The 15,848-nt window shown below is 38.4% G+C and overlaps 1 protein-coding gene across 2 annotated transcripts in view; it reads left to right on the top strand.

The window, feature by feature from the left end:
• The window catches only part of ptprr (protein tyrosine phosphatase receptor type R), a 49,447-nt gene extending 33,599 nt beyond the window's left edge, over positions 1-15,848 (top strand). For both annotated transcript variants that reach the window (XM_041781296.1, XM_041781295.1), the window contains 8 exons: positions 5,437-5,626; positions 5,742-5,826; positions 8,791-8,870; positions 9,650-9,787; positions 10,695-10,805; positions 10,902-11,059; positions 11,146-11,259; positions 11,621-15,848. In XM_041781296.1, coding sequence (XP_041637230.1) covers positions 5,437-5,626; positions 5,742-5,826; positions 8,791-8,870; positions 9,650-9,787; positions 10,695-10,805; positions 10,902-11,059; positions 11,146-11,259; positions 11,621-11,714 — 970 coding nt within the window. In that variant the 3' untranslated portion in view covers positions 11,715-15,848. The remainder of the gene's footprint in view (positions 1-5,436; positions 5,627-5,741; positions 5,827-8,790; positions 8,871-9,649; positions 9,788-10,694; positions 10,806-10,901; positions 11,060-11,145; positions 11,260-11,620) is intronic.

Genomic DNA, 15,848 nt, shown 5'->3' with positions numbered 1-15,848 from the left:
AAATAAAAATGACAGCCATTAGTGCAATGCTTGCAACTTAAAGAACTGGGGACAGTAGAAATTTGCTGGAGGCAGCCTCCTCTTAACTTAAATGCAGGCAAAACTCTGTAACGATGTCTTTGCTTTCATATTTATTAGATTCTTTAAATCCAGGCTAAGATTTAGGCCTGTTTTACAGACAAGTGATGAGCAAGTAGTGGTGCATCGATGGCTGGCTATTCTATGTGAATAACTGTAGCTGGCTCCCATTTAAGAACCTGTTCCCTTTTTGTTTTCCAGTAAATATAAAATATGTTAAAAAGGCACAATATCGAAAGGTTTTTCAGAGCTAAAAGGCTTCTAATGAAGCTGAACCACATGTGGATCTCTTAAAGAGCCAGAATTCCTATCACTACAAGTGAGGGCTAATAGACTAGAGTAGTCACAATTTTACTACTGCTGTAGACTCCATCAGACCACCTCTGTTTGAAGTCTGAGCCATCAGATATCAAACTGTCATCCTCATGCACCTTTGCAAAACAATGTAAAGTGTAAACATGGTCTTAGATGGAGGTTGTAAGCTTTAACCACTGGAATAGCTGAAAACATTTTCATCCAGGTTTCAAATTTATAACAACATTTAGAGCAAACAGTGAAGTTTTTTATTGTCTTATTTGCTTTAAAATCCTGTCATCTGTAAAGATTAACACTTAGAATTCTCCCTAAAAACAGCTTTGACATTTTATTACCTTTGGACATGAGCGCTCCGAGCGTCCTCAGTGTTCACAGACAGAAAAACAAATGTTGTGGGTGTGTTTTTCTGTGTTTGTGTGAGTGTGTTTTCAGTACAGTCACCTCTAACCTGTGATTGTTGGAGCGGTCAGGTGTTGATCTGCCTACGTGCCGATGAGGAGAGATGTGCGTCCTTAGTTTATACCTCAGAAACATCAGGACATATTCAGATCGTGAAGTAGATTTCCTCCATAAACAAACTATACCGAGAAAACGTATGTGACCCAGGAATAATGTTTACATGAAGGGAGGTGTCCCATTGAAGGTTTCCTCTTCATGTCAGGAAATTGTACAGTGGAACTGCTATAGATGAACCCTGAGAGATTACCTCTACCCAGTCTGATAAAAGATCTCTGCCATGTTTGTGATTTATAACCTCACTTCCTACCATTCAGTATAACCTGACATCACCTCTTGATCCACTTATGTTCTGGCTGTTTGGACCTGCGGTGTTCCCCAAGGCTTCATCCTCGGTCCTGTGTTATTTACTGTAGTATAGAAATAGATCTGTGTTTTTGCAGCAAGGGTACAGATACTTAAAATCAATGCTATTTTTTTATTGCTATTTGACGCATGCATGACGCCTGGTGAAAAATTTGATATTTTAATAGTTGCCAACATGAGTGATAGGAATTGACTTGCTACCTCCCCCTAAACAGGCCTTAAAATTCATCAAAGGCCATCTTACCCATCAAAATGAAATTTTGTACACATATTCAGCTTCATGAGATGTACAAAAAAGTCTCTTATGGTCATGGTGAATTTCCTACAGGAAGTTTGCAATTTTGAGTCAAAGTATCAAATTTAATGTTGTTTTTTGCCATGTCCAGGGGTCCTTTGAGGGTAAACTTTTCTGAGGATGTTTGTCAAATCAATTTGAATTTTGGTAGGTAGCTAGAAGAGACATAAATGATAAAATTTGATAAAAATCTTGGACAAAACTCAAACGGCATAGTCAAGGTGATCCCTCAAATTAGCATATTTTTCAAGAAACAGGAAGTGGCCTGTAACTCAGCTGTGAATCATTCAATCTGACTGAAACCTTCCACATTTGTATGGGGTCCAGACCTGAATGCATATGTTAAACTAATCATAGCGCCTCCTAGTAGTGACAAGAAACACCATGCTTTACAGCACCAGCTATAGTTAAAAGCCAATCCAAGATATCAACACAAAATTTGTGTCAAGAAGGCTTCAAGTTGTTTAAAATGATTGCTTCTTTATTATTAACCACGATTCCTATGTAGTTGATCAAATCACACTCAAATTTGTTCAAAAATATCCACAGACCTTCACCTGACACCATAATGAAGGCAAGGAGGTTGTCCAACCCTGTGGCCATGGTGATTTTTTTCCGCCATGAAACAGGAAGTAGTTTTGTCAGGGGGTAAAAATGGTAATAAAGCCATGAAACACGACTAAGAACATTCTTAGAGGGGAAAAGAGATTATTGATCTCAATTTTTTTGGTGAGTGTGGCCTAATGGCTCTGTGGCACCCTCTACAAATTTTCAAAAGATTTGCACCCACACTATGTTTGACCTAGGATTCTAAATTTTGGTACACAGTTTCCAGTGTCAGTCATGCTGATAATATAGTGCATCTCTATCTGTCCAATTAACAATAGTATTAAATCTTTTTTACCATATTTGATTAACTACGTGGACTTAAAATCTTTATAACATTTCTTGTAGCAATTGACCAGTCACAATAAGTTATTGAAAAATAGTGATCAGTCACAAAAATATTTAATCACTGGGCAGCCTCAATTTTCACTGAAGAAAAAAGTAATAAAACGTGCCTCAAGGTGACTTTCTAGTGAAGAAAACATAAAAAGTACTATTTAGATTGCAGTTCTAATGTTGAAACATGGCAGAATGTTCCAGGTGAAGCATCCCTGTACAAAACAATAATAAAACGCCCTCTTGGTTGCCCTTGCTTGGGGAAAATGTTATTCAAATCTCTCTATTATCCCTCCAGTTCAGAGACAAAGTTCCCTGTAGTGCAAAAACATAAAATACTCTTGAAAGGAGGATTTTTGGGTGCCAGCCCAGTGGAGAAATCATGATAAAGTAAGGGTGAATCGGTGCCAAATAGGCCGCCCTACATTAGTGATAAAAGCTTGGAAGTAATACATTAGGAGTTACTGCAAACTGGACCACATTGAGACCTTTTCTATTTTTTTAATCCCACTTATCTGAACTCAGAAATCAACATCTGTCCTCACATAAGTTTCAAACCAGTTTTGGGCGTGAGAAAGCGGTTTCTTGTGCGTTACGTAAGTCTGCCCTCATTTTTCAAAAGTGTCAGAGAAATAAACTCTGAGTGTTTCTTTAGGAGCGCTTTTAAATTTGGCCCAGGTTCGTTTCCCTCTTAAGCCATTTCATAACTGGAAAGAAAACATCTTTATCAGCCGCTCGCCTCAGTGTCGAGCACTTTAGCCGTTATCTGGCGCTCGTAACTCTTCCGTTGACTCAAAGTGCCTCTGCAGATCTGGACCGCGGAGGCCATTTTGTTCTGGTTACATCAGATTTTGGAAGGAGGGTGTAAAAGTGGGAGAACTTTGTGTTTCTTCAGGTAAGGCAGGAGAGGAAGATTCCAGCCTCAGAGTGAGAACAGGATGTTTTTCTTGGTGTCTGTGTCTCTATCTGTGTGTATGTGTGCTCTACTCTGGATGGCAGCCAATCAGCAATCAGACGAGTAGGAAGTAACAGCATCCTGGAGAGGAAACCCACCGACACGTAGACAGACAAAGGGTCCACCCACCCATAAACCATCAAAGCACACCTTGTCTTTTCTTCTTGTTCAGGATTGTTGTCTTCTTTTGTTCTGAAACTCACTTCAAACTCTCCTTGAAATTAGTCGAACAGTTTTATGGCCATTTACAGGGTTATTCACCTGTAAGTCGTACATTTGTATCCACTTTTTAAAGAGATATTCTCTGGATAAGGGCAAATGGAAGACATTTTTATTTGACAAATACATCCTTTTACTTTCTGGAGATTTTGCTGTAGAACAGAGGAAGTGACTCATGAATCTACATGTCTGGATGTAGGCTAATAATCTAATAATAATAATAAAAATCTAATAATCTTTAACCTTTAAAATCTAAACTAGTAAATCCCTGCATCAGAGTGGACATGCTTGCAAAGTTTTAAGAAAATCCCTCCCAGTGTTCTTGAGATATAATGCAAACAAGGGATGGACACGAGGCCTCCAAAAAGCCATTGTGGTAACAATTTAATTTCAGTGGGCCCTGATTAACTAGTACTTTTATAATGAAAATTGTAATTAACAATTTCTCAATAAAAATGTGGTACTTAACTATGGAAAGTTGGAATTTTACCGTATAATAACTTGGTTGTATTATAGCCAAAAGAAAGAAATTACCTGGAAAATTATAAAGCAACATCAATAGAAAATCATTAACTATTTTCTCTCTTATAAATTAATTGGTAAAATACCACTAATTACCAGAGAGTTGGCACAATATTACAAGTTTAAAGTTCCAGGTTTGTTAGGGTAAAATACCATCTACTTACCAGAGAATTGCCACAATATTACAAGGTTTAAGGTACAGATTTGTTAGGGTAAAATACCAACTAATTACCAGAGAATTGCCACAGATTACAAGGTTTAAGGTACGGGTTTGTTAGGGTAAAATACCACCTAATTACCAGATAATTACTACAATATTACAAGGTTTAAGGTACGGGTTTTTTTTTTTTTAAGATTTATTTTTGGCTTTTTTGCCTTTATTTGATTGGACAGTGGATAGAGTTGGAAACAGGGAAGAGAGCAGGGAGAGACATGTAGGAAATAGTGCCATGGGCCGGACTCGAACCTGGGTTGCCTGCGTATATGGTGCGCGCTTTAACCACTCGACTACCGGCGCGCCAAGGTATGGGTTTTTTAGGGTTAAGATACCACCTAATTACCAGAGAGTTGCCACAATCTTACAAAATTTAAGGTACGGGTTTGTTAGGGTAAAATACCACCTAACTACCTGTGAATTGCCACAATATAACAAGGGTAAGGCTTAGGTTAAAATATCCCCTAATTAACAGAAATTTGCCACAATATTACAAGGTGTAGGGTAAGCTTTAGGGTAAAATGCCAGCTAATCACCAGAGAATTGCCACAATATTACAAGGAATTACTTGATAATTAATAAATTAATACTTCCTCTACATTACCAAGTAATTAATGAATAAAATTCCAACCTTATATGAGTTGGTTACCATCATGTTATTTAGAAATTAGTAGATTATTAAACTTATTGCTATAAATTTATTAGCTAGGTAGGGCCCACTAATGTACATACTTCTAAGCCATCTGCACCTCAATCTCTGTTGGTTTGATGCAAAATTATATAAATCAATAAAATCTTAAAATACTCATTATTTTCATGGTTTTTGTGTAATAATTATTAAAGACAAAACCTGCATCTGGTCTAAATTGCAGAAAAAAACATCAACAACAAATCATTACCTAAACATATCCATGTGTCTTTGGAACTTAGTCGTTATGAATGACTGTTCCTATAATCTTTGTTAAATTAAGAGATGAATTAGGAAGAAAGGCTCTTCAGTTTGTCAACTTCAAACAGCTTCTTCTTTTTCTTCTTCTCTCCCAACATCTCTTCCCCCCCATCCCTCTCCTCCAGACGAGGCTCGAATGTCTCTCTCGTCTTGGACATGTCGGCCCTCGGCTCTGTGGAGCCCCTGAATGTGTCTGTGGTGACCCCCAGAGAAGCGGCGGCCAGAGAGTACCTGCTGTCCGCCGGTCGGCCGCTGACCCGACAGCAGCTCCGCGACATCGTCAACAATACTCACAAACTTCACGCAGAGTTTGCTGTGAGTAGGAAAGACTCAGTGTCATGGCTTTATAGGGTGTACCTAATCAGATGTCTCTGCAGAATTACTGTTATCTTACATTTTTAACACCAAACTTTCCATTTTTGATTCTCAGGAAATTCCCATGAACTTCATCGATCCCAAAGAGCTGGATATTCCAAACCACGGGACCAAGAACAGATATAAGACCATCCTGCCCAGTGAGTCATGTTTGAAACAATCATACTGTTGCTAGGAGACAGTGACTTTGGACCCAGAGCCCTCATCTCTCATTTCCTGCTGAACCAGGAAGTTGTTTTATGATTTGGGTGGGGTCTGTGGTCAAAGGCCAGCAACACCAAGGACGGCTAATAAAGCCCCTCCCTCTTTCCTGACCACACGCACACACATGAGCACACTGGAACAATCATTTTGGTCAGCACAGTTTGTTCTCACACCACCATACAGCACCCGGCCTGATTAAGATGTTACGTAACAGCGACACACACAACAGCGCTGTTTAGTGTATGTGCTCATGGTTATAGAGGGGGCGGGGTTATCAATATAACAGTGAGGGGTGGGGCTGCTCCCTCTTTCCTTCCTTCCTTCCTTCCTTCCGGCCAATCAAAGCTAAGGAATGCTCACCTAGCTGCTGTCAATCAGTCGCCTTCCTGTAGTCCAGTTTTCTGGAGATTTCACAGCTCAGGTCAGGATCATGGTCCAGACCGAGTCAGGGTTGAGTTTAGTGAAAGAAAGGCATGAAAACAAGTCAGGACAGAATCTACAAGAGGCTGAAAGCAAAGTCATGACTAAGTTTAGAGAACAACTGAATGAAGCTAAGTTAGCTCAACATCAAAACGCCAAGTTAGAGCTTAAAACGTGTTTCAAACAGACAAGACGGAGTCTAAAAACAAAGTCAAAAGAGGCAAAAAGCTTTGTCAAACAGTTTAAAACTGGCTAAAGAGGCTAGGAGAGGAAAAAGTGAGTCCAAATTAGGTCAAGGGAAATGTAAAAACATTCAAAAGACTGAAAATCAAGACAAATTTAAAAGTGAATACAGAGATGGCAAGGCCTACAAAGATAGATTCAAACATCTCACAAAAATGCTCAAAAAATGTCTAAGATAGGCTCAATAAGTACAATTAAAACTTAAAACTAGGTCTATACAGAGCATGTGTTCAAGTTGAGACAAAAGCCTAGAAATTAAGTCCAAAATAGGCTCCCCCAAAAACAGAGGATTAAAACAAATTACAAAAAGTCAAGTCTAGAAGCTGCTCAAACCAAGTCTGAAGAAGTTCAAATCCTCATCTCAAAAATGAATAAAAAGATCCTTAAAATCGTCTTAAAACCTCTTCTGAAAGAGGTTAAAAAACTATTCCAAAGGCAGTAAAACCATGATTGAAAAAGGCCAAAGTCCAATTCTAAAAAGGCTTCATAACAAGGTAAATATGGCCTTAAACCAAGCTGAAAAGGTGATTGGAAAACAAATCTAAAAGAGGTTCCAGGCAAGTGTGACAGTGATGAAAAATAGGTGTATAGAGGGTCAAAACCAAGTCTAATGTGACTAAAATCCAGGTCTTAAAAAGGCTAGAAACCAAGTCTAAAGAAGGGCAGAAAACCAAGACTAAAAATGCAAAAAAAAAAAAGACTAAAAAGGGTGGGAAAACATGTCTATAATGCTCCAAAACAATTTTCTAAGTGATGAAAAGTGTGTCTTGTCTGAAAAGACATGATTTCCAAGTCTAAAGAAGGCTCCAGATCAAGTCCAAAATGGCCAAAAACCAAGTCTAAAGATGCCATAACCATGTCTAAAAGTGGCTGCAAAAGAGGTATGGGAGTTATGACAAAGCAAGTGTATATGATTGTCAAAACGAGGTCCAAAATGGCAAAAAAATGTGAGTCTAATTTAGTCCAAAATAGGCTCGGTAACAAGCCTGAAAATGGCTAAAACTAAATCTAAAGAGGGTCAAAACCAAGTCTAAAAGGTGTTTCAGAGAAAGTCTTGAACAGGTTCTAAACATATGTAAAAGTGGCTAAAACCAAAACCCTTAATTGGGTTAAAACCAAGTCTTAAAGGAGCTGAAAAAAGTTAAATGGGCTATAGAAGGTAAAAACAAGTCTAAATGTTGCTAGAAACCATGTCTTAAGAGGGTCAAACCCAAGTCTTAAAAGGCAATTAAACAAATGTAGAAGTGGCTAAAAATCAAGATTTTGGAAGGTCAAAACCAAGCATCAAAGAGACTCAAAAACAAATCAAAATGGACTAGAAACTAAGGTTGAAGAAGGTAAAAACCAGTTACAAAAATGCTTCTAAAAACAAGTTCTTAAGAGATTAAAAAAAAAGGTTGAAAGTGTCAAGAAACCAAGTCTTAAGAAGGTTAAAAACCAAGTTGAAAATCAGCTAAAAACAAGTCTTCAAGAGTTTAAAGAAAGAGTCTCTTAGAGGCCTGAAAATATGTTTATGATAGGTGAAAGAACACATTTAAAACCAGCTTATAACATGTCTGAAAACAAGTTTAAAAACAAATCTTAAAGAGGATCAAAATGCTTGTAGAAACAGCTCAAAGAAGTCTAAAACTTTTCCAACACAAGTCTTGAAGAGGTTCAAAATCTGGTCCATGGTAGGTCAAAAAACAAGCATAAGTGAGGCTTCAAAACGTGTCTCAAAGGACTCAAAACAACTGAGAGAGAGGCTCAAAACAATTCAACAGAGGATGCAAGGTCTGAGAGTCTAGAGGTTTTGTAAAAAGGTTTAGGAAAGTTTGAAGACAAAGTCCCAGAGCAAAAAAAAAGAAAAAAAATGCCAAGATCAAAATAAAATCATGTTTTACTGGAGTTTTTGCTTTTCAAACTGAGTCCAGAAGAAGCCTAAAACCAAGTTCAAATGGCTCCTATTGGAAGGCTAGCATAAGGTCTAGAAAAGGTTTTAAGACAAGCCTTGGTACAGTTTTAAGACTGGTTTAAAAAGCTTGTTTTTAAGCTTAAAAATAGGCTGATGCCAAGTTCAGACTCAGCCAGAGAATTATTTCAAAGGAGCAGACAACATAACTAAATAAATCCTCAAATAAGTAAAAGTCCACCTTAGACCGTGGCCAAAAGGACTGACGATATCTTAACTCTAGATCTGAATCTCCTCTGCCCTCTTGTCTTGTGTCCTCACCTGCTTTCCTTTCTGTCTTTTCTAGATCCTCATTCCAGAGTGATCCTGAAGTCAAAGAGCTGCAACGACCTACTGAGCTCCTACATCAACGCCAACTACATACGGGTGAGTTTATAGCAGCTACAGCTTTGTATAGCAGAGGGTAACGATTACAAACGTCACTAAAAGGCAGAAACACAAACCCACCTTTGTTTTAAATAAACTCTACCAAGGTTTTGCTGCATCTTGGATGTCAAATTTGGCTTTTTAGCTTAATTTCCCAACTACTTTTTACTTTGTGCACAGTCCTTATAAGATGGTTTAAAGTCCATTGTTCTGGTCTTTTGCAGCCTTTCCTATTGTTTGTCCTTGTCTTTATAGAAACTACCAGTTGCCTACCTTTGAATTTCATCACCGTCTTGTTTATTAACCTGCCTCTAAAGCTGAGAACAAGCACAATCACCTCACTGATCTGGAATGTCAACACTTCTTCCTCTGGTTTCCTTATTGACACACACACAATAACACACAGACATAGACACAGTGAAAGTCGCTCCTGCTGAAGTGTGTGCTGTCGCTCTCAGACTCTCATACAATAGACTCTCTTCCTGTCAGGAAACTCCACTGAAACAGTTTAAACAGACTTCATCCTACTGTACATTTTAACACCAACAGTGTGCAAAGAAAGTGAGCACAACAATAAAGAGAGAAATATGGAGACCCAATTATCTTACATGCCCATACACTGCCTTTTAACGCTGCTGGTAGATACAGAGCGCATCAAAGCTTCAGGCTGAAAAATATCTGTTTTCAATGATGGTGTTTATTTGCTCCTTTAAATTTGGGGTTTTTGGAACCTCTGTTTATGATTAGATGACACAGTGTGTGATTGGCTCTCATTTCAGGGTTACCTCGGCGACGAGAGGGCGTTCATCGCCACTCAGGGCCCGATGGTGAACACGGTGAATGACTTCTGGCAGATGGCGTGGCAGGAGGAGTCGCCGGTCATCGTCATGATCACCAAACTGAAGGAGAAGAACGAGGTAGCATCTGAAACCAGATCACCACTAAAACAAGCAGGAAAGAGAGAGAAGAGTATTCGTTCTGAGGATAACAGGGAAATTATCTTCCAACCCCACTTCCAAAAAAGTTGGGGCACTTTATAAAATGTAAAAAACAGAATCCAATGATAGTCAAATCTCAAACTCATATTTTATTCACATTTTAGAACATTAACAACATATCAGATGTTGCAACTGAGACATTTTACCATTTTATGGTATTTTCTTTTTGAAGCTAATTAGGTTAATTAACAACAGGTCAGTAACATGAGTGGGTGTAAAAGGAACATTTTAGAGAGGCAGAGTCTCTCAGAAATAAGGATGGGCAGACATTCTCCAATCTGTGAAAACTGTTTCTATGTAAAATTACAAAGACTTCAAATATTCCTCCATGTACAGACCATAATATCATAAAAAGATTCAGAGAATCTGGAGAAATCTCTGTGAGCAAGGGGCAAGGCTGAAGGTCCGTATTGTATGCTGGTGATTTTGGGCCCTCAGGGGCCACTGCATTAAAAACAGACATGATTCTATACTGGAAGTCACTGCATGGGCTCAGGAACACTTCCAGAAATCACTGTCAGTCAACACAGTTTGCCCTGCCTTCCAAAAATGTCAGTTACACCCTCATATTCTCAGGGTCCGTTTGAAAATGACTGAGACAAAATGGAAAACTGTTCTGTGGTCAGAAGATTATCAGAAACCAACCACACAATGGTAAACATGGCCCTGTTCCTACTTTGTTGAGATGTACTGCTGCTATCAAATCCAAAATGAGCTAATATTTTCATGAAATGGTTAGGGTTGGTAATGTGATAGAAATCCTCAGCAGGAGTGTGAGGAACATTTGTGCTGCTCTGAGTCTTAAAGATCTGTTGTGTCTCTGTAGAAATGCGTCCTTTATTGGCCAGAGAAACGAGGAATCTACGGGAAGGTTGAGGTGTTGGTGAACAGCGTCAGAGAGTGTGAACACTACACTACACGAAGCCTCACTCTCAAGGTAAACGCAACACCTTTAAATTCTGTCTTTAGACTGAGAACAGGTCCTTTTCTGTGTAGTTTCTGTTTAAGACTGGGTTTTTTTTTTTGTGTAAAGTGTGGGAATCAAACCCGCGTCCTGCAGCATTACTGGTACACGTCGTGGCCTGACCATAAAACCCCTGACTCCACGATGCCGCTGCTGCAGCTGATGGCCGACGTCGAGGCGGACAGACGGTCAGCTGCAGCCATGGGGCCGGTGATCGTCCACTGCAGGTACAGAGAGATGAAAAATTTAGCTTTTCTACTTTAATTGAACGTATTTAGAAATTACTTCATTACACATGCTCCTCTGCTCGCAGTGCTGGGATTGGCCGGACTGGCTGCTTCATCGCCACGACGATAGGCTGTCGACAGCTGCAGCTGGAGGGAGTGGTCGACGTTCTGAGCATCACCTGCCAGCTCAGAGCAGACAGGTAATGACTCCAGCCAAGATTGAGATTTGGATTCTTCGATTATGAAAAATCGACAGTTTTCCAAAAGACAGATTTACCTAAAAAGTCCAAATGAATGTTTTATGTGCAAATAAAGGCGTTGATTGCCTATTTAGTAAAAATATCTGCCAATGCAGTAAGAAAATTCACTTGTGAAGCCTTTAGAGAAAACACTTTATTTCTAATCTTTACTTGCTTTGAAAGTCTTGACAAAGATGTTTATCTGGACTTTTAGAGTATTGTGGATTAGAAATTAGTCTTAGCCAAAATCTCTTGTTGCTGGACTCTATCTCATTTGAAATCTAACCGTATTTTATCAATTATTCTCCTCATGTTCTTTCAGAGGAGGTATGATCCAGACAGGTGAGCAGTACGAGTTTGTCCATCACGCCTTGAGTCTCTATGAGGCCCGCCTCTCTGCAGAAACTGGCCAATGAGCTCTCACCACCACAGGAAGTGCTGACTTGAACCAGGTGTGGTCCTGACAAAGCTGACCGGTTTGATCTTTGGGATTCCTCGAGGATTTCGGAGACCTTTGTGAAGGTTTTTTTCAAGTTTGCAAGACAACAGGGACAACCAGTGAAGTGGGCGGAGCCTGCTTAGCAGAAGAGGAAAGGTAAAACAGAATGTGTCCGTTCTTCTTCTTCTGCTGTTTTCTTCTTCTTCAGAGGAACTTAAATGACTCTTCTGTTGGATCGTGTCATTTTTTTTAATAACCGGACCGTCGTATTACCTCTTTTCTGTCATGGACACGTAGAAATAGCTGGACTCAAGTCGATGGTACGTTGTTCAATAACACTGTTGTGTTTCTGTGTCTTACAGGATTTTGAATTATTTTATAACGTGATGTTCTTATGAGAAACAGCCTCCTAAAAATGACTGTTAGATGGTTTAACGAGTGGTAAAAATGTTTTTATCACTACTGAACCAAACCTCGCCTCGCTCCTTTGTGACTTCAGTCCTCTGTAAGGTTATCACGATCTGGTTCCAGTAATAATTGAACCGTATGAATATCCGATTAAGACCACAGAAACAAAAACAGAAGTCTTATAGGGTTTCTAACCATCTAAATTGCACAAAAACATTGCTAACATTGCAATATAACCTGCAAAGAGCCATCTGATTGGAAACAAGAGTGTTGAAGTGCACATTTTTAATAGATACAACCAAATGCATCATCTTTATTCAAGGAATATAATAATATGTGGCAATGCAATTAAATATGAGAGCAAATATGGACAAAATAAATGTAAAAAATTTGATAAAACCATTCGATGACACCAGTATGCAGAAAATGCATGCATACAGATCACTGAAGTCACAAACGGAGCTTCCTCCAGCCATCGTTCACAAGCTAAAAGCTAACAAACCAACGATAACAATAAATAAGCTCCTGCTAAGCTCATTTTTTAAATAAAGCAATCTGATTAAAGCTAATTTTTTTTACATGTGATAGTTATGTGATGCTTAAATGCCTATAAAGAGATGCTAGCCTGCTGTAAAAGCTTATATTAGCACTAGAACGCTATGTTGCTAAACCAATCAAATGTAGTGCTTCTAATGGGTTAAAATTCTTCCATAATTTTGTTTTATATAATTCTTTGACAAAAAAAAAATCATATAGATACAACAGCAACAAAAATGGAAGTCCTTCACATCAGATATTGGTCGTATTAAGTTTCAGTCACCAAAAATTGCAGGCAAACTCTTATGTCAAATAAATTGTCAGCATTGTTTCAGCTCTGAAGCATTGCCAATAAATAGAAAAGGGTTGTCACGACACTTTAATTGGATTTTAGTAAAAATCACACCACAGCAATCGAAATAGAAGTCCTTGGCACCTACTACTGGGTGTTTAATTCTTTTGAATTAACAAAAAATCGCATGCAGACCCCTGCAAAGTGTTTAAATTGCACAAATATATGTGCAGCGTTTATGACAAAACGATGCCAGTGTATTTGAGCAGTTTAAATGATGTGCATGATTTTGCTTGTAGTTTTTGATGGGAAAGTTTCAGTACTAATTCTCTTCTAATACAGTGCAGGGATTCTGGTTTGGGCATTTGGATAGTAAGTGGTAATCCTTAATGCTTGGTGGTCCAAAAATTGAGGCTGAAGTAAGGCATAGATGTGGCAAGCAAGCCTGCCTGAGGGCACCATAAAGTTGGAAAGAGGCTTGACTCAACCCCGGCTGTGCTCTGGATTACCTTGCATTTCCAGGAGTATGGGGAAATAATCTGTTGTACTACCCAGGCGGGGATAGCAGGGTTGCCATGAGCCCTTGGTTGTGCTATGGATGTCCCAAAAGCCTGAAATCTGCTGGCAGTCTCCAGGTGTAGCGCCAGGGGGGAAAAGGCCTGACATCGAGCTCAACCTTGGCAATACTCCACTTCATATATTTTCAAATTATATATCAGTGTGTCCTTTAAAAGAATTTATATGACTTGGTCAGAGCCACAGAAATGATGGGTGGGCTATTGTTTGAATAAGAGGCAAGTTAGTTCTGAGGACAGATTGCTAATGCAGAATATGGACATTTGCACATTCTAAAGTGGAGTTAGCTTGATCTAAATGCCTAAAACAGATTATGAACGCAAAATATGAACAGGCCCTTTGATGCCATCAATCCCTGAAAAACAGATTTTATCTTTTAAAGCACCTGGTAAATAAAAGACACCCAAATATCAGATATGTTGACAACCTTAGCTCTTAAACTGAAATTTTTTCTCCACCAGAAATAAAATGTTCAAATCCTGCAGCCCCAACAAGGTTTGAGGGGGATTATTGGAGCTGTTGTTTTTTGAATGCCAAGGCATCTATCTTTTGTTAAAATTATGAAAATAAAGGTTGTCCAACTTTTACATCAGGATCTTGTACTAGGGAAATAAATAAATATTGATACCTGTTATGACACATAGAAGGTCCTGGACTCAATGTTTGGAATTTCCTGTATTTAATCAGCAAATACTGCAGAAAGAGCTGCTTGTTATCTAATTTGCACAAAACACTGGCAATGTTGCCGTACAGAATCCTAAATCTCATGAACAAGAAGTAGTTTTTGTCCAATTTTGGGTACTTTAGATAATATAAATAGTCATTGAGATTCTATTATTTAAAAAAAAAAAGGCATCAAAAATGTTGACCTCAAAGAATTTATCAATAAAAGAATAACTGGAAGCCTTTTGGCTCAAATATGGCGTAGCACTTTGCCAGGTTCTTTTAGTCTGCACCTTATAAAGCTAATATCACTGAAATACCTGTACATCTTAGTAAAGTTGATTTTTTTCAACAATGATAATCCTAAAATGAAAATTCTATGTTATATTTTGTGCTGCTTTGTCTCTTCTCTGTATAAATAAATCAATTATAATGTTTTTTTGTTTTCGCTTAGACAATTTCCCCCGTTGTAAAATAATGTTGCTTTATACCAAAAATGTGAAATAATTTCTGTCATAACGGTGCAGTCATCTCATCGTTGTGCTGGTGTAAATGATGTTATCAAGTGGGTCTGATATATCAGTGTATTAAAGTAATAATAACTTTATTTTTATACCGTTTTTACATGTTTTTGATGTGTTTAGCAGCTTTTGTCGACTAGCATGGACGCTTCCTTAGTGACGCCTCATGATCTTTAAATCATCAACATGACAGGAGCTGGAATAAAAGTGTCTTTGTTTCTTAATTGAGACCAAAAATTCAACTTTCAAGAATCTGACACCCATTATCTGAACGGTGGGGCAATAATGTAGAATGGGGAAAATGTGATGTCCATTAATGAATGGGGGGCACAGTGAATAAATATAATTCTAATGCATTAACGAAGATGTTGCTTTTGATAAGACTTACTCCTGTCCTGCTTCACTGAAAAGGGTTAGGGCTGTCAAGATTAATTGGACCAATTGCAATTAATTAAGGTCTACAATTAGTGCAATATATTTCTTAATTATGCCTAGCCACATGCTTTATTGCAGTTTTCCAGAAGGTCTGGCTGCAGACCACCACTAAGAGATGCTGCCACATTCATGAAACACTGCAAACATTACAGACTTAAATGTTATTCGCACAGGATTGGTATTACCTGTAGACCTCTGTAAGTGCTGAAATATGGCCGGTAATTTGCCCTGGAATTTTTATTTTGCAAATTACAGATAAGCGTTGATGTCTTGTGTGGTTATTACAAATTACCAGAGGTCCCTGGGTAATTCTAATCCCATGCGAATAAAGCATAAGCAGAATTTCATACATAAAAATGGCGGAGGAATGGCCAGAAGTCTAATTCTGGCTTGAAATCTGTATAGAACCACTGTAGAAGTAGTCAGGAGAATAGTGGCTCACATTAGCTCTGTTAAATTTAGCTAAAGCTAGCATAGCTATGCTAGCTACATAATTAACGTATCTGCATAGGCCAATGTAGCGATGTTAGCTTATACTTTAGCAATGTGAGATTTAGCAAGTGTAGCTAATGCTAAGGTAGCTAAGCTAGCTTTGGCAAACATAGCATATGTTCACATAGCTAACATGGCTTCACTTTAACTTTAGCTGCAAAGCTACATAGCTATTTTATGTGGATGA

Source organism: Cheilinus undulatus, linkage group 23 (assembly GCF_018320785.1).
Source record: "Cheilinus undulatus linkage group 23, ASM1832078v1, whole genome shotgun sequence".
NCBI lineage: Eukaryota > Metazoa > Chordata > Actinopteri > Labriformes > Labridae > Cheilinus > Cheilinus undulatus.
The sequence above is the reverse complement of the archived record's forward strand: the minus strand, read 5'-3'. Positions and strand labels throughout refer to the sequence as shown.